The sequence below is a fragment of the Myotis yumanensis genome, unplaced genomic scaffold (genome assembly GCF_028538775.1).
Source record: "Myotis yumanensis isolate MYYU_CA2020_CCGP unplaced genomic scaffold, mMyoYum1.0.hap1 SCAF_2, whole genome shotgun sequence".
Lineage (NCBI taxonomy): Eukaryota > Metazoa > Chordata > Mammalia > Chiroptera > Vespertilionidae > Myotis > Myotis yumanensis.
The window spans coordinates 163,451,238-163,470,152 of NW_027223753.1; the positions used below are offsets into that span (position 1 = coordinate 163,451,238).

General features: G+C 51.5%; 1 protein-coding gene across 2 annotated transcripts; it reads right to left on the reverse strand.

Annotated features, from left to right (window-relative positions):
• Positions 1-237: 237 nt before the first annotated feature.
• Positions 238-18,512, reverse strand: ZDHHC19 (zinc finger DHHC-type palmitoyltransferase 19). 2 transcript variants are annotated; one of them, XM_070403587.1, is made up of 9 exons: positions 18,367-18,512; positions 17,937-18,058; positions 17,314-17,453; positions 16,626-16,798; positions 16,183-16,288; positions 6,334-6,419; positions 5,802-6,006; positions 2,257-2,358; positions 238-1,018 (listed from the first exon to the last, which is right to left on the reverse strand). In XM_070403587.1, the coding sequence occupies exons 1-9, from the start codon at positions 18,510-18,512 to the stop codon at positions 1,004-1,006; spliced, it is 1,095 nt and encodes a 364-aa protein (XP_070259688.1). In that variant the 3' UTR covers positions 238-1,003. The 2 variants fall into 2 exon arrangements, with proteins under 2 accessions (XP_070259688.1, XP_070259689.1); XM_070403588.1 differs by lacking the exons at positions 238-1,018; positions 2,257-2,358 and adding an exon at positions 5,123-5,304.
• Positions 18,513-18,915: the final 403 nt, after the last annotated feature.

Here is an 18,915-nt window from a genome sequence, read left to right on the forward strand (position 1 = left end):
TGAGGCCGACAGGCCGAGAGACAATGGGGCCGCACACAGAGACGGCGGGGAGAGGGCAGATTGGGCAGGAGCAGTGGGCAGTGGCGCTCAGTATGGCCCAGACACAGGGCTCAGAACACCATAGCGTGTGATTTCCTTCAGCCTGGGGCACCCCCTCCCCCCCGCCCCACCTGCCACATACACACACACAAAAGAGAAACAACAGGTGCTTTCTTTTTTATTTTTTTAATCCTCACCCAAGGATATTTTTTTCATTGATTTTTAGAGAGAGTGGAAGGGAGAGGGAGAGACAGAGAGAAACACTCATGTGAGAGAGAGAGACATGTCGATGGTTGCCTCCTGCAGCCCCCGACTAGGGTCAGGAGCCTACAACTGAGGTACATGCCTTTGACAGGAATTTAACTCAGGACCCTTCAGTCTGCAGGCCGACACTCTATCCACTGAGCCAAACCAGCCAGGGCAACAAGGTGCTGTCTTAACAAGAACTCCCTGTGGGAGGGCAGCGCCCATGCCTGGTCATCTTGCTGCTCCCTGAAGACTCAGCCCAGGCTCCATTCCCCTTTGGCCCAGAGACAGCAGTGCTGCTTGGTTTTCTGTAAAATGCCACCACAACCTCCCCTAGGAGGCAGCATCCTTCACCTTTGCTGCCCGGCCACTAGGAAACCACACCAAACTGGGCAGGAGCAGGCTGCTGTTGCCATGTGCCCGGCTTCCTGAGGCCCCAGGATCATACTGTGCCGTCGATTATGCACCTGCCATGGGCCAGTGCGCGTGCCAGTCTCTTCGCATGCCCTGCAGAACGAGTCTCGCAGTGGTGCTGAGATAGGTATTCACCTCCGGCCGGGGAGCCAGGCAGTCTGGCTTCAGAGCCCATGTCTTAACCAGAGCTCTGAGTGGACGGGGAGGAGAGCTGCCGTGGAGCCAGTGCAATGGGAAGGCCGGCATGGCCTGGGCTCGGCCCCGCAGCTGCAGGCGACCTTGGGGAAGTGGTGTTCGCTCAGCGCTAGCTTTCTCGTCTCTAACACGAGAATAACAGCTTCAGAGGGTTGTTATGAGGGTTAAAGGCGATCTTATGAACCACCTGGCCCGGAAGGTGCTCAATAAAAGTTCTGTTACCCAGGCCCTGGCAAACCTCCAGCCCAGGGCCACGTCCTTCCAGCCTCCCTCTGCATGCAGGAACTAAAGGAGGACAGGGTGCCGATGGAGCATCACCCGGGGTGCCAGGCGCTGTGCCCGGGTGCCCAGGAGGGGCAGCCAAGCAGGGGCCTGTGCCCTGAGAGGTATTAGGATTCTGGCCCCCATGTCAGGACACTGCTGCAACCTCCTCTGCGCCATCAGCCCCTGCCCTGCCCCACCCTCAGCCACCTGCAGGGCCCCTTGGGTGAGGCGGGCAGGGCAGAGCAGGGCAGGGCTGAGCGGGAGGCAGCAGGGCGTCATTATCGCTCCCAGCACAGGGCTGGAGACAGAGTTAAGCCCGGACTTCTTATCAGCTTCCCAAGCCTTGTGCTGCAATGCAGGGCCTGGCTCTGAGGCATGGGGGCTGGAAGGCAGGGCCCTGTGGTCACCGCTGTCGGCCTTCCTCCTCTGCAATGGTCCCCTGGGCAGGAACGGGAGGGAGCCTGGGAAAAACGGAGCGTGCCCCCTGCCTCGGAGACCCTGTCACCCTAAGCAGTCCCTTCCCTGTCTAGTTCCCATCTGTCGTTGGGAGTGGAGGGGCAGCTGGGTGAGATGACCCCCTGTGACCACCTGGGAGGGAGCCATGGTCATCGTGTGTATAGACAACGATCCTGGGCCAAGTGGAAGGGAGAGACGTGCTCCTGCAGCACTAGTTTGAAGCAGAGCTGAGTGATACCTGACTCCCAGCTCAGTGCTCTTCCCACCCACAAGCCCTGACCTTCTAGAAGGTCCATGGAGGAAAGCTCTAGAGGAGATGAGGGGGGAGGGTAGGGGTCACTCCTTGGCCGCAGCCCAAGGGAAGGCAGGGATGGCATGGCTTCATGAGGTGTGGAGAGCAGATTCCAACAATGGACCCTGATAACACCCCTCCTTTAGGATCAGTGGGACTTCAAGAGGTGTGTCTGAGAATCAAGGGCAAGTTCAACGGAAATGGGGAGGGAGTAGAAAAGGAAGGTGGGTGCAGCTCAATTGAGGCCCCCAGCCTGGCAGGAAAGACTATCTGAGGGGCCCCAATGCATAACAGAAAGGGGGCGGGGTGGGGTGGGGGTCAAAAAAAGAGGTGGGCTAGGTCCCACTTACCCCTAGAGGAGCAGAAGTCCTAGAAGTCTGAGGCTGGTAGAGACTGGAGAGACCTAGGATCCTCATCCCACAGCAGGAGGGGTCAAGGCCTCCTTGGAGAATCTGAGGAAAGTTACATCTGTGCTCAGGCTGTCAAGGAGATGACTCACCCTGGCTTAGGACTTGGGAGGCCTTGCCTGAGACGGGGAGAACCCCCTATGTAGCTGGAGGCAGGGACCTGGTATTGAAAACCACAGGCTCAAAACGGCATCACTCGTGCTAAAGCTCATGATCTAACTGCAGTTTCAACCTCTCCCAGAAAAGTCATCTCACCCAGGCTGGAATTTTCTTGTCAAGCACCAATAACATAAACTGTGATGTAGGCCCTCTCCGTCCCCCATAGAAAAAAAAAAAAAAAGGCAATCTGCATGGCAAAACCCTCCCGTTCTCTTCCCCCAAAAAAGACATTCAGGCCCCAAAATAACCTTTCTTTTCTTTTACTCATAGCTCCCTTGCCCCCACTCTTCTTCCTATAAAAACCTTCCTTTTTATACCACCCCTCAGAGCACCCTTCTAGATGCTAGATGGGATACTGCACAATCTATGAATCATGTAATAAAGCCAATTAGGCCCTGGCCAGTGTGGCTCAGTTGGCTGGGCGTCATCCTGGGCACAGAATGGTTGCTGGTTCGATTCCTGGTCAGGGCACATGCCTGGGTTTCGGGCTCTATCCCTGGCAGGGGGCTTACAGGAGGCAGCTGATCAATGTCCTCATATTTGATATCTCTCTCTCTCTCTCTCTCTCTTTCTCTCCCTCTCCTTTCCTCCTCTGTCTCTAAAAATCAATTTTAAAAATCTTTAAAGTAAAAATTAAAAATAAAGAAGCCAAGTAGATCTTCAAGTTTCCTCAGTTGAATTCTGTTTTTTAACACCGGTAAGTGAAGTCCTGATGACCAGCCACCCAGCTCTGAACCAGTCAGGGCAGTGGGGGGGGCGAGGGAGGCGGTGGGCAGGACAGGACTAGGCCCACCCAGACCCTGGGACTTGGCCTCCTCAGCCCCCTGCACAGCCGGGCTGCAGGTAGATGCCACTCCCGAACCAGCCAGTTCCATGAATACCTCCCCACCCAGGCCTTGGCCCAGGTTCCTGGATCTTGTCCACGCTGGACCAGGCCCAGGCCACCCCAAGGACTCGCACTTGGGAGTGGGCCTGAGAGCTCTGCGGGTGCCCCATTTCACCAGCCCGGGCTGAGCTGTGCCCCCTGCACACAGAGAAGAGACTCACACAGATCCGTGTTTCCAATACACACCTAGGCTCAGGGGCCGAAAAGGCCTCATACCTTCCTTCCTTCGTCATGTGACCATGGGCAGCCGGCTTCCCAGGCTACCTGAGGCTGCTTCAGCTTTGCTGGTAAATGCGGGCTCTCGGAATTTTAACTGTGGCCACTTACGCTGTTTACAGCAAGGCTCACACGGGCTGCCCTTTGCCTTGCCCGGGAGCAGTACTCTGCACCCCTCCCCAGACGCCAGGGCAATGCTGAGTTAAGCAGAGATGAGAGCTGAGAAAAAGCATGAACCCCAAGGGGACTTAGGGTTGGGGAGACACTGGGAGCAGGGCAAAGGGGATGAGAAATAGCTGGAGTCCTGGGGTTGCACAAGGCTGGCCAGGAGCCTCAGAGCCAGAGCCAGAGAGAGTGGCTGGTGAGGGTAAGGCTGGGGCTGGACAGGGACAGGCCCTGGTGGCCGCAGCTGGTGGAGTTGGAAGAGGGAAAGGCCGCTTCTCAAGAACTCAGCATATGAGAACTGGAACCCCATCCTGCACTGTAGGTCGCCTGGAGAATGAGCTCCTGCCCCAACACACAAGCACGTGCAGGCTCACACAGGCATGACCACCGCCACAGGCCCCTGTGATGTTCAACTGACCGCTTCACCTTCATCACCGCCCCCCCCCCCACCCCCAATTTCACCTGGCTACGAGGGAAGCAGGGCTGAAGGCAGCAGTTCTGAGACTTCCAATGCAAGGAAGTAGGGAGGCTCCCGAGGCTCGCACAATGCCCTGATACAGACAGCAGGGTCACCTGGGCACTTGGTAAAAATTCCGATTCAAATTCTCGCCCTCCCCCACCCCATAATTCTGGGCCCAGGTAATCTGAGAAGGTGGTCTTTGGAGAAACCCTGGGTGTTGTTAGCTGTGTGATGGAGAAAATAACGACAATCATACTGCTGTGTTCATTGTGCGCCTACTGTGTGCCACCTGTTTTGCAGGAACCACCTCACTCGCTCCAGCCCCCGACCACCTTTCAGGAAGGTGCCATTATTTCCAAGAGGAGCCGCAGCCTCCTGTGGACTCCCGCATACACCACCCCCTCAACGGGCCTGCGGACTCACAGGGCCTGGGGCCCTCCGCAGGAACAGCACCTGACTACCCAGAAGGGAGGGACCAAGGTGAGACCCACTAGCAGGAAGAAGCAGGGCCGGACTATGGTGAGACCCCCACTCTCCACCTCCAGGGATGAGGATCGCGAGGGCCCACTCCCAGACGGAGGGCCAGCCCTCACCCACCCAGGTGGCTCCAATGCCTCCGGTTGGGCCAGGCCAAGCTTGGAGAATTCCCAGGCAGTGGGCGCCCCCTGCAGCCAGACAGCGGTGTGGCAGGGCGGGGCGGATCTTTCCCGAGGCTGGCATCCCTGACAGTGTGGGGGTTTTCCCTTGAAGGCAGGCGGCCAGGACAGCTACTGTGCGTTTTATGGTTGGCCCCATTTTAAGAACGAGAGAAATCTGAGTGTCTTGCCCAAGGTCACAGAGCCAACTAGTGTTGGACCTTCCACCCTCCCAGGGTCTTTGTCCCAGCCCTCACACCCAGGACAGACACACGCAGCAGGGCAATGTTACAGCAGGAAAAGGGTGTTTAATGGACTTTGGGGGGGAGGGGTGGTCTTGGAATTCCCACCAAGGGCGGGGCTCAGGAGGTGAGGTTCGGGTGCAGGGACTCCTGGCATCGCTGGGTGTGACGGGGCAAGCCTCATCTGGGGGCCTCCTGCGGCAGGGGCAGCACTGGGCCTGCGTGGAGCTAAACGAAGTGGGGGTGTGGGGTCTTTTCCCAAGCCCCACAGCTCAGGGCCCACCTGCTGGGGAGCAAGAAACTGTCCAGCCGCCACCACCCCCAGGCAGAGCAAAGGGAGTGGGCTGGCACCATAGAATGTCATGGCACCCCCATTGGACTTCAGAGAAGAAAAATGACTTTAAATAAAGAAACTGAATTATAATTATAAACCATGGGGCTCGTTTCAGCCCTCATTACAGCTAAGGGAGCTGAGGCTCAGAAGGGTGAGTGACCCCCCAAGACTAACCAGCAGTGAGAGGTGAGGGCTCTGTGTCTCCGGGAACCCCTGGGCGTTACCTGGCGGACTGTGGCCCCACCTCCAGCGCTCCTCCCTCTATAAGCCCCTCCCTTGAGCTTTGAGCGCTCTAGCTTCAGAGCCAGCCCAACACTGGGGTGGGGGGCTTCCCCCCCAGCACCTGTACAACCCGGAGGCACCCCTCTCCCAGCACACACTCACTACTCACCTCCTGGAGGGCTGCCGCCTCCCCACTCCCTGGGGGAGCATTTCCTGGTCCGTGGGGAGCCAGAGGTTGGGGCTGGTGGCCAGACACAGGCCCAGGGACGACGGAGGGGTTGAGTGCAGAGGGGCACATTGGGCAATGCAGGTTCTGCATGAGCACCCAGTCCGGCTCCACCACCCTCTGCAGCCAGACAGCTTCGGCCATGTACCTGGGGAGCAATAAGCCAGATGCCAGGGGTAGTGGCCCCCCTGGCCTGGTCCCCATGCCTCCTCAGCTTAGGGAACACACAGCCCAGGGCTTGGGCCTGCAGGGAGCTGGGGCCGGTCTTACCCAGCCTGCAGTATCCCTCTACTCCATTTCTTAGGACAAGAATGACAGGAAGTAGGGGGTTTCGGGGGGTCCCACAACGCCCTGAAGGAAACCTCAGAGAACAGTGAGTGTGAGCTGTGCTAAGAGGCCAGGAGAGATGGCCCAGCTTCCCCCCACCCCACCGGCTCCATGGGCCACTGCTTGGACCTCTGGTTTGCCAACTTACTTGGGTCCCAGCGGTGCACAAATTGCTAAATACCAGTTGCTGGCGCAGCCCTGGTCAAAGGGGTTGTATCCCCACAGGTATCGGCACTGGAGAGGGGTGTAGATGGAAAGAGGAGCTCAGAGCCAGCAGGACTGGGCAGACCACCCCACGGGCCCGCCCTCCCAGCCCAGCCCAGGGCTGCTGCAAACTCAAAGGGCAGAGAGGCCCAAGAGTGAGCTGAGGCCTCCCCTCCCCAATTCTGAGTTGCTCTGTCCAGGCGACCCTGGCACTGCACCCACCCCTCCTGCCTTCTCAGGGATCCTTCCCATCTCCTTGTACCCGCTTCGGCAGCATCTTCCCCACCTCTGTCTCCTTTGGACACACATATTCTCCTACTATGTCCTTCCAGGTAGACGTTCAAATCTTCCGTTGGCTGACAAACTGCTCCAAAGGCAGTTCCATATACACACATCCTGCCCCCCCCACTTCTCTACTTTCTTACCTCTCGTTTTTTTCTAAACGTGAGCCTTCCCTGAATTTCACTGTCTGGACGGGCGGTTGTATGGAGCCCTATCCTGTTTCCCTAACCAAGTCACACGGCCCTGGGGAACCTGGGCTGACGGTCCTGAGCACCCAACGCAGGAAAGGGCAAGTCCGCCCCAGGGGCGCTCTTGACCAGGTTCTCTTCCTCCCTTGTCCCTCCCTCCGTCCATGAGCCTTGGGCCTTGGGCATAAGCCAAGTCTCACTCAGACTTCAAGAGCCTTAGCGACAAAATGTGTGTCATAACCAAAGCTCTGCCCCCCACCAGCTCCCCTACACCCCGTCCCTGTCCCTAAGACTTTGATCTCCAACAGTCTTCTCCACCCAAAGGAACCAGGATTGCATGCAGGGCAGCTGACGCCTGGGATCGGAAAAGTCAAGACGGCTCCAAAGAGCAACACTAACCACTGAGATACTTGAGTTCTGCCTGCTTAAAGATGCTTAAAGCACTGGAGGGAGATTGACACTCTATTCACAATTTTAATTAAATGGCTCAAAGAGCTTGATCAAGTTGACAATCAGAATTATAGAGAAATAAATGTTGATGTATTAGATGTATATGAAGTATAGGAAAATGTCTATGGTTCAATGCTTAAAGGAATGATCATTATTTAATAAATTCATAAGACCTGATTAATAAAGCAGACCACCTTCCTCTCTCCCCCCACATAGGACCCTCTGAGACGTGAATGGAATGCAGCAGCTCTGAAGTTTCCAAACTGTCCTCTCTCACTGGCTCCAGACCTGGGTCTCCTGCCCCAATCCCACGTTTCAAATGCCCTGACAGTCCGCAGGACCACAACCAAGTAGGCGTCTCCTCACCCCATCTCCTGCCCAACCCCCTGCTGCCTGGGCTCTCTCCCCCTCCCCAGGTGGGCATCAGGCTTTTCCCTCTCCCTCTCTCCTTCTCTTCCAACACATTGATGATTCCTTTGTTTGTAGGTTCACTCATTTACTTATAAATATTTTGGGGCCTCAACAATGTTTCAGGTGCTGTGCTGGTGGAAGAGCAGGCCCAGCCCAAGACTACAAGGCGCAGGGAGAGCGGCAGCTGGGCCACAGAGGCTAGGGAAGGGCCACTGCAGGTGTGTTCCCTTTAAGGTGCTGCTGTGTGCAGCCGGGGAAGATTGAGCCTGAGGGCTGCCTGCCAGCTTGGCCACTTGGAGAGTGCAGCACCAGTGTGACGCCGAGGAAAGGGGCTGGGCCAAGGACAGCGAAAAATGGCACTAATGAGCACAGACAACTCTTTCAGTACATTTCGCTGAGCTGGAGGGGAGAGTACGCAGGTGAAGTGAATGCCTGTGATGTTAAGGGAGGGTTTTGCTTTGCTTTTTAAGGTGAAAGAGACATGAACATGTGTACATGATGAGGGGAAGGAGTGGTAACAATAACAACAGCGCGTACAGCACTTACTTGTACCAGCCACAGTTCTGTGACTTATGCATGTTAACCCAGGAGGCACCAGGTGGCTAAGTAATATACCCAAGATCTCCCTGTTGGTATGTTATAGAGCTGTGGTTTGAGTGTATGTACTCTGGCTCCAGAGCCCTTGCTATCAAGCACTGAGCAAGTTGTGTCACAGGATGGAGGCAGGATGGAGGTCCCTGAAATGGGGCCTGCAGGCAGAGGGAAAGAGCTCTGCCTGGTGAATCACAGAGTGCAAACTACATTTAGGTTTCTTAGGCTGAAGATCCTGGATTGGGGGTGGGAGGGTGGGGGGGACATTCTGAGCAGTGGAGGAAGAGTGAGCCACAGGATGTAGGAAGGGAGAATGCTGCCCCAAAAGAGGCTGAAATGATGGGCTGAAGCTTGAGAGAGAAAACAGGTAGACCACATGGGGTTAATGAGGAAGGGCTGAGCAGAAGAGTCACAGGCGGGCTGGGAACCAAATATGGGTGGAGGGTAATGATTGAGTGGTGACTGGAAGGATGGGAAGTGGTGGGCAAGAGGGGTTCCTCTGTGCTGTCAGCTGTCTCAATAACTCTCGCTCCTCCCTCTTTATAGTGGCACTCTACAATCTTCCTAAAACAGTCTTTAGAAGTCATTGTTCTGAAGGAATCCCATGGCGAGAATGTTCACTTTTGCCACTCCTCCTCCACACTGTACTGGAAGCTCAGGACAGTGCAGAAAAAGACATAAAGCCATAATGTTGGAAAGGAAGAAATAAAACTGTCCTCATTTACAGATATCGTGGTTTTCTATGTAGAATCAACAAAAAAGCTATTAGAACTAATGAGAGAGTCTAACAAAATTATAAGATCCAAGACCAACATACAAAAATCCCCTGTCCTGCACCACATAATGATCATATGGCCATGCACCGCCTAACTACATTTGGTCACTGGCAGACTGCATGTACAATGGTGGTCCCACTTAGATTATAATGGAGCTGAAAAATCCCTATCACCTAGTGAGGTTATAGCCATTGTAACATCATAGTGCAACACATTACAACTATCTACGCTATTCCTGCAGTAACATGCTGCATAGGCTTGAGGCCTAGGAGTGATAAGCTATACCATATATCCCAGGAGTGAAGTGGGCTATACCACCGAGGTTTGTGTGAGTGCACACTATGATGTTTGCACAACAACAAAATTGCCTATGAGGCATTTCTCATAGTTGAGTGATGCATGACTGTAATAGTAAACAAAGGAAAATGAAAACGTTTTTTCAGTTATAAAAGCAGGTCAGAGGAATGGTGGCATGAGAGATCCCCTTGGCCTTTACCCCTGAAATTTCAACAAGTTAATCAGCTATAATTCAACGAAGAATTCCCTACTCAATACAAAGGCATGCCTGAGAGAACTGCACATTGAAACATCTAAAGGTGGGCAACCAGGAAGACATAAATGGGAAGACAAGAAGGGAGGATCGTGTAGATAGCCCACTGGTGCAGCCCTGTAGCCAGGAGCTCATGGCATGGCCTGGAGAGGGGAGGAAGCCAGGGGTAGCAGGCACTTCCTTCAGCCAGGAGGACAGAGAGCTTCGGGGGAGGGGCTGTCCCACAGGGCAAGTGGAACTAAAGGTGACTGAGCCAGTGGATGTCTGAGAGAGCACAGGGTTCTACCATGTGGCTCTCCACTACTGGGCCGGGTGGTGGTGTTTCAGACAAGAAATGGAACCACAGAGCCCTGCCACCACTTGGACTCCCAAAACTCACCTCCAGTAGCCCAAGGAGCATACTGTGTGTAAACCAAGAGTTATTGCAGTAGAACCACTGTTTCCCTCTGTGATTGATCCCCAGGTGGGGTGCTTGGAGTGGGACCCCGTGGAGGTCAGGGGTTGCCATTATAGTGAAGGTAAAACAAACCCCACCCCCAAGCAGTGCAGCTGTACTGTTTTAGGGAAGCCAGGGAGGTCAAGTCTGAGAAATCACAGAGGCAAAAAAAAAAAAAATCTTGCAATTCAGCACCATCTACTGGAAAATAGAAGAACGACCTCTTCAGAGGAAGCTGCTATAGAAGACCATTAATATAGACAGATATACATGCCTAGACAAAGGAGGAGAGCAAAGATGATCAGAAAGAAAATGAAAAAATCCCCAGAAACCAAGCCGGTAAACATAAAAATATATGATATAAATAACAGATTGCAAGATTGTAGTTCTGAAAATACTCAACAAGATGCAAGAAAATTTGGACAGGCAATTCAATGCACTCAGAAAACAAAACAGGTACTTTACCAAAGAGGTTGAAACTTTTATAAAGAACCAATCGGAAATCCTGGAAATGAAGCATGCAATTAGGAGATTAAGAGCAATCCCTGTCAAAACCCCAATGTCATTTTTAAAAGAAATAGAATGAGAAATCATCAGATTTGTATGGAACCACACACACACACACACACACACACACACACACACACAAACAAAATGATAGCCAAAGAAATCCTGAGGATAAAACAAAAATAAAAAACAGAGCTGGAGGTATCATGCTACCTGACTTCAAATTATACTACAGAGCAATGATCAACAAAACATCATGGTATTGGCAGGGAAAACAGACACACAGATCAGTGGGACAGAATAGAGAACCCAGCTATAAAACCACATGTATATGGACAGATAATTTTTGACAAAGGAGCCAGAAACACACAATGGAGTAAATACAGTCTCTTCAATAAATGGTGCTGGAGATACTGGAAAGCCACATGCAAAAGAATGAAACTGGATTACAGTTTGTCCCACGTACAAAAATTAATTCAACAATGATCAAAGACTTAAGTATAAGATCTGAAACAATAAGTTACATAGAAGAAAATATAGGTACCACACTTATGCACCTTGGTCATAGAGAACATTTTATGAGCTTGACCCCAAAGACAAGGGAAGTAAAAGCAAAAATAAATGAATGGAATTATATTAAACTAAAAAGCTTCTGCACAGCAAAAGAAACTGACAACAAAACAAAGAGGCAGCCAACCAGATGGGAAATGATATTTGCAAACAGTAGCTCTGACAAAGGTTTAATTTCTAAAATATATAAATAACTCATTAAACTCAATACCAAACAACCCCATCAAAAAGTGGGCAGAAGCCCTGAAAATATACCTCTCCCAAGAAGACATACCAACAGCCAATAGATACATGAAAAGTTGTCAACCTTACTTCCAATTAGGGAATGCAATACCACCTCACACCTGTTAGAGTGGCCATTATCAACAAGACAAGCAATAACCAGTGTTGGAGAGGTTGTGGAGAAAAGGGAACCTTCATTCACTGCTGGTGGGAATGTAGACTGGTACAACCACTATGTAAAGCAGTCTAGTGATTCCTCAAAAAATTAAGAATAGAGCTATCATTCGACCTAGCAATCCCTCTCCTGAGTATATACCTGAAAAACTAGAAAACATGTATTCGCAAATATATAAGCACTCCTATGTTCATTGCAGCATTATTCATGGTGGCCAAGACATGGAAACAACCAAAGTGTCCTATGATAGAGGACTGGATAAAGAATATGTGGTCCATATACACAGTGGAATGCTACTCAGCCATAAGGATGAAATACTGCCACTTACAACAACATGGATGGACTTTGAGAATATTATGCTTTGTGAAATAAGTCAATCAGAAAAAGCTAAGAACCATAAGATTTCACTCATATATGGAATATAAAACTGAAACTCATGAACATAAACAGCAGTGTGGTGATTGCCAGAGAGAAAGGGGTGGGGGGTGAAAGGGATCCTAATATATGATGATGGGATATTTGACTTTGGGTGGTAGGCACACAGTACAATACACCTGAAACCTATATGATCATAGTAACCAATGTCACCCAAATAAATTTAATTTAAAAAGGGGAAAAAAGAAAATTCTGTAAGGTTGTTAGCTGCAAAAGTAAAAATTTAATCTCATTTAAGATTAACAATTGAATCTAGCTAATAGAAAGTAAAGCTTTGTAAAAAGCATTATAAAGTAGCTAGAAAAATATTTAACAAAAGATATGCAAGGCTGTTATGTATAAAATTATTGAAAGATGTCGAAGAACACAAGAAAATACAGAAAATAGCATAAACTTGAATAGGAATATCAAGAGAGTAAAGATGTAACTAACCTGATGGAATTGCAATGAAAATATCCACAGTAGTGATTGTAGAATTTCACCAGGTAATCTGCTGTTAAGGTGGTATTTTGAGTTCTAGAATGCCACCTTGATTCAATCTTTAATTTCTTGGAAATATATACTTATTTTACAGTAAAAAAAAAAGTTATAAAAGCACAAAAAAAGGAAACAGAAAAATCTAGCACAGTATATGTAAGATCAATGTATGGAAAACTGCAAAACACTAACGAAAGAAGTCGAAGAAGGCGTAAATAAGTGGGGAGGTACACCATGTTGATGAATTCAAAAACTCAATATCAATTTTCCAAACTGACCTGTAGGTTCAACACAATCCAAATGAAAATCTCAGCAAACATTTTTGTAGAAATTGACAAACAGATTCTAAAAATTATGTGGATGCCCAGCTGGTGTGGCTAAGTGGTTGAACATCAACCTATGAACCAGGAGGTCATGGTTAGATTCCCAGTCAGGACACATGCCGGGTTGCTGGTCATGGCTAGATCCCCAGTGCGGGGCATGCAGGAGGCAGCCAATCAGTGATTCTCTCTCATCATTGATGTTTCTATCTCTTTCTCTCCCCCCCTTCCTCTCTGAAATCAAATAATAAAAAAAAAAATACATATTTAAAAAACTCTCTGAAATCAATAAAAAAAATAAAAATAAGAATTATGTGGAAAATCAAAGGAACCAATAGCCAAAAGAACTTTGAAAAAGAACAAAGTTGAAGAACTCACAATGTGTGATTCCAGAACTTAATATAAAGCTACTAGTCAAAATAGTATGATATTGGCGAAAGAATAGAGATCCTCAAATACACCCACACCTATATGCCAGCTGAATTTTGACAAAAAAGCAACTCAATGGAAGCAAGATAGTCTTTTCAACAAATGGTGCTGGAAAAACCCATATGCAAAAAAATAAATCTTGACCCATACCTTACATCACATACAAAATTTAACCCAAAATGAATTGTAGGCCTAATTATAAATTCTAAAACTATAAAACATCTAAAAGAAAACATATTTTTAAAAACTTTGTGATTTGGGGTTAAGCAAATATTTCTTAATTACAACATCAAAAAGCACAATCCATAAAAAAACAATGGATCATGTACTTCATCAAAATTCAAAATACTATTAAGAAAATAAAAAGAAAACGAGATGACAAGCCACAGACTAGGAGAAAATATCTAAATCCAGACTACATAAAGAACTCTTAAAACTCCATAGTTTGAAGACAATCTAATATTTTAATGGACAAAAGATTGTAACAGACTTTTAATCAAACACATTCATATGGCAAATAAGAACATGAGAAGATGCCCGACATCATTAGGCATTATAAAAATACACATCAAAACTACAATGAGATACTTCTACACATTTATTAGACTAGCTAAAACCAAGAAAAGAAAAACACACAAGCAAATCCGACAGTGCCAAATGTTAGTGAGGATGCAGAACGACTGACATTCTCATGCACTGCGTTGGGAATGCAGAATGGAACGGCCATTTGGAAGGCAATCGGCAGTGATGAATGGATAAACAAGCTGTGGCACATCCATCTGATGGAATAATACGCAGCAACAACAAGAGGAAAACTACTGACATGGATAACCACATAGACGACTCTCAAATGCATTATGCTAAGTGAAAAAAGCCAGACTCAAAAGGCTTTGTTTCCATTTATATGAGACTCTGGAAAAGGAAAAACTATAGGGATAGAGAACAGGGCAGCTGAAAGCCGGGGCAGAAGTGAGGGTTCCCATCTGGGTCCCTGTCCCAGTCCCGCCGAGGCGGCGACCACGGTAGGAGGAAGGAGGTGCTGGATGCTTTACATTGCAGCCTTATCTCAGCTCAACATGAACTACTAGAGGCCTGTTGCACGAAGGCCTTCTCTTCCCTTGCCTGCTGGCATCGGTTTGCCTCTGGCACCCGGGACCCAGGCCTTCGCTCTGGCCGGGCTCCGGCTGGAGCTGGCCCCGGGGCCGTCAGGCTTCGCTAAGCCGCTTGGAGCCTACATATGCAAATTAACTGCCATCTTTGTTGTGTTAATTTGCATACTCTCATGATTGGCTGGTTAGCATAGCCAAGGTACGGCCAATTTACATGTTTGTCTATTATTAGGTAACATATGCCCGGCACCGCCAGCCTCATCGAGGACATCGACACTAATTTAGTGCTACATCAGACTGTGGAGCGTATTCATGTGGGCAAAAAATACGGTGATATTCCTGGAGGGATTTTTGTGGTCAGAAGAGAAAATGTGGTCCTACTAGGAGAAATAGACTTGGAAAAGGAGAGTGACACACCCTTGCAGCAAGTGTCTATTGAAGAAATTCTAGACGAACAAAGGGTAGAACAGCAGACCGAGCTGGAAAACGAGAAGCTGAAAGTTCAGGCTCTTAAAGATGGAGGTCTCTCCATTCCTCGAGTGGGGACACTTGATGAGTATTAACTCTTTTGCTCCGAGGCTATTGCTCTTGGGGAGCAGGGGCTCTCACTGAAGGAAAATGACGTTTTTCTTTTGGATTCTTTCACATATGCAACATGAAGAAATCATGTGGCTTCCCCCCCCCCCCTTTTATTAACAAAATCATTGTTTAAAGAAATAGGTGGATGGACTCCTTTCACACATCACTATGGAGCCAGCAACTACTTTTCTATGTTGCTCTTCTCATCCCAAATTAGAGTTTGCAGGGGACAGTCTTCATTTGCTTGTAAATAAAATATGAATCTCAAAAAAAGAAAAGAAAAGAAAAGAAAAGAGATCAGGTTGCCAGGTTGATAGAGAGAAAAAGGCCATGAGGGAATTTTCTTTTTTCGGGGGGGGGGGGGTGATAAAAATGTTCTAAATCTTGGTTATGGGGGTTGGTTACAGGGCTGTAGGTGTTTGTATGTTTAAAAAAAAGAATCCTATCATGGCTCCCAGGAGTCCACTGCACCAAGACCAAATTCTCCACCTGAGGTACTGAGCCTTTTAAATCTGGCCAACCCCAAGCAGTCCACTTGACTTCTATGCCCTCTCCTGCTCCAATTGACTATTTCTTGCCTGGCCGTTGTGGCCCAGTAGTTGAGCGTGGACCTATAAACCAGGAGGTTGGGGTTCAATTCGGGGTCAGGGCACATGCTGGGGTTGGCCTGCAGGAGGCAGCCCATCCATGATTCTCTCATCACTGATGTTTCTCTCTCCCTCTTCTTTCTCTCTCTGAAATCAATAAAAACATAATAAAATAAAAGACAATTTCTTCACCATCCTCTCCTCATTCCGGCCGCCTTCAGGCTCCCCTGCTTTTTTGCTAGCTGGCCCCTCACCAGCGATGCACTCCCCGGTCTTCTGCCCATCAAAACCACTAAGTGGCGCCTCCTACCCTACACTGAGCTGTCAGTTCCCTCTGAGTCTCTGCTACACGTAGTAGGACAGGCCCCTCGGAGTGTTCACAGGTGTCTGGCAGGTGTTATTCTGATTGCAACACAAGGGCAAGACATAGCCTTACTCACCTGTGCGCCTCCCGCCCAAAATACCGCACACGAGGCCCAGCACACAGTAGGCCCTAGATGCAGTGCACGCAGGAGGGAGAGTGACCGCCGGGGTGAGATCTGAGCTCAGGCTGGGTCTGTAAGGGCTAACGAGGCATCTTCGAGGGAAGTCAGGCCATCAGTGACCAGGGCGGTGGAGAAAGAAAGTGCGGAGGTGCCCGAGAGGCCAGGTGACCACCCCACCGCCCCATAGAGCGGCGCCCCGCTGGGCCCCGCATACCTTGCCCTCGCAGGAGCGCTCGGCCGCGCTCACGGACAGGGCCTGGACCAGCAGCAGCAGGCAGAGCGGCACCAGGAAGCAGGCGGCGGGTACAGCCACCACGATGCTGCACACCAGCTAAGGAGCAGAGCTGCGGGACCGGCCTCCCAGGCCCTGCCCCTCACCCCCGCCTCGTCCCGCCCACAACCACCCCGTCCACCCGCTCCCTGCGCTCCAGCCGCGTAAACCCCATCCGTGACCCTGCAGGATTCTTACCTCATTGCAGTTCCTCCCAGCGCCCCCATCTCCTGGCCCACCCACCTCACCTAGTCCCAGATTGGTCTTCCCCAGCAGCTTCTCTCTCTAACCCCCGCCCCCATCATTGCTCCGCCCCCAGGGCCCCCCCCTTCGGCTGTCCCAGCGCCCCCTAGCGCCCTACTCGGGCACAGCAGTCAGGCGGATACGCGGTGACCTTGTCTATGTAAGGGGTGTGTTGGGTCGGACGCAGCAAGAAGATCAGGCAGGTGGCCAGCACGGCGCCCGAGTAGAGGCACAGGGACACCACGAGCAGCATGAAGCAGCGGAAGTTGCGGTGCCCGATGCAGTTATTGACCCACTGGCAGTGATGGTCAAAATCCTGGGCGAGAGCGGGGAGGGGCCAGCCTCTAGGTCCCGATCTCCGGCCCAGTCTCCGTTGACCCTAAATCTGAAGCCTTCCCTTCCCTCCCGAAGCCACTTGCCCTTGGCCCCACGCTCTGCCTTCTCCCTGCTCCCAAAGGAGCCACAAAGTCCTTAGCGCTGGCATTTCCGGGTGTGGGCGCTATTGGGGCTGTGGCTCACCACGTGGCCTGTCAGGAGGCCTTGAGAAGCCAAGCCTGCCTGGTCTGTGGTGGGACACATGCTGGCAACTTCAGGCAGGACACAGTATATCTCAGGGCATCTGTTTTCTCACCCACGGGAGGAGGATGAGAGCCTGGCCCAGCCCCCCTCCTAGGGTTGGAAGGACCACAGACGACAGAACATCTGTAAACCTCTGTGGGCTGTGCAAGTGAGAAAGACAAGCACTCAGCTCGGGGTTTGAGCCTCCTGGTCCGCACCAGTGCTGGATGGGGGCAGGGGATTGGCTGGTGGGCAGGCGAGAGGGGCACTCACCTCCACGCAGATGTTGCACAAGCGGCAGTGGTAGGTCCGGGGCGGGCGGTGGAAGCAGCACTGACGGCACCACTGCAGGCGGAAGGCCTGGTGGTTCACCCAGATCACATGCACTGCCCGGGGACCCTGTTCGTTGGAGCCTGGCATGGGAAGAGGATTGGGCAGCACCAGGAGGCTCCTCCATCAGTCTGCTGCCGGTGGGGGGTTCCACCGTCTCCCTGGGCTCCAGGAATGGTGGGGAGGAGGTGGGCAGGGGAAACCCTAGTCTCCGTGCAGCGAGCTGAGCGAACTTGAAGAGGCTGGCAGCCAAAGGGAAAGATGGCTTTCGCCTGAGGAATTCTGCGAGAACTCGGGCCTTGGGAATGGTGACTGATGCTTTAAGGCTTTTGTTCAGTGGGAAGGAGGCAGAGAGAGTGGGAAGAGCTGGCTTCTCTGCCCAGCCTGGCCCAGCCCCCCCTCTCCCCTCCAAGGCAAAACCTCCAGAATTCTGTCTTTCCACACCTTGGGAAACGAAGTGCCAGAAGCAGGGCCCAAGCAGATGAGGACTTAGGGTGAAGGGGTCCTGAGGACACTTTAGGAATTCTGGGGGGGCTACCTCCTTCTCCAGGGGGCCCGGGTCTCACCTTGATGTAAGATGCCAGGGTCTGAGAAGTTGAGTGAAAGGAGACTGAAGAAGGTGAGGACAAAGAGGGGCCCCGTGATGATGGGAAAGGCCCACTCCCCGTTCTGGGCCAGCCACCTGCAACTGAGGCCAGAGCAGGACTCAGCCCTGCTCCGAAGCTGCTGCCAGGACCAGTTCACCGCTCAGGACCCGCAGGCCTTTCAGCTCCAAACACACGGCTTCTCACAGATCCACAGAGGCCCCACCAAACGCCCCCCAGGATTGCCAGCCACCTGCAGCCCCCACACACCAAATACCGCTACGTCTGTGCCTTTGCACATTGGAGTCCCCCTGCCTAGAATATCCTCCCTCCCCTGGCCCCTCTGCTGCACTTCCCCTGCCTCTGCGCTGTCATTTCCTTTCTCTCCTGCCAGCCAGCATGGTAGACTCACGGGAATGCAAAGAAGAGGCCACTGAAAACCAGCAGCAGCACCACATTGAAGGCGGCAAACAGGCTCGGGAGGATCCAGGGAAGCGGGGCCTGCGGTTGGGGAAGGGGCTCCTTCACGAGGGGAATGGCATCGTTCCTGAGGGGCATGGCTGGACCTCCCGCGCCCCCAGGGGAGACCAGAGCCACCAGGCTCCCTCTCCCCTGCTGGCTCCAGGCGCCCCATGGCCACAGCGGCCTCGGAAGCCGCAGCTCAGGGTGGAAGGAAAAAAGTCCCAGTGTGACATCACAGAGGCTGAGGAGAACGGGGGCCAGGGTTCTGTAGCAGAACTGCCCCCAGCCTGTGACGGTCACTGCCGCCAGCAAGCCCACCCCACTCCCACTCGTGCTGGGGACCGAGAGGCCCTGCCCTGCGAGGAGGTTCTCCCCGAGACAACATGAGAGTAGAGACACACTTGGGGCGAAGGTGGGTGGTTCTAACCACCTTTTAGCTTTGGCGCTAGTTGAAGCAGTGCTCTGTGCTCACTCTATTCCCTTTTCCCCTTCTTGTTTA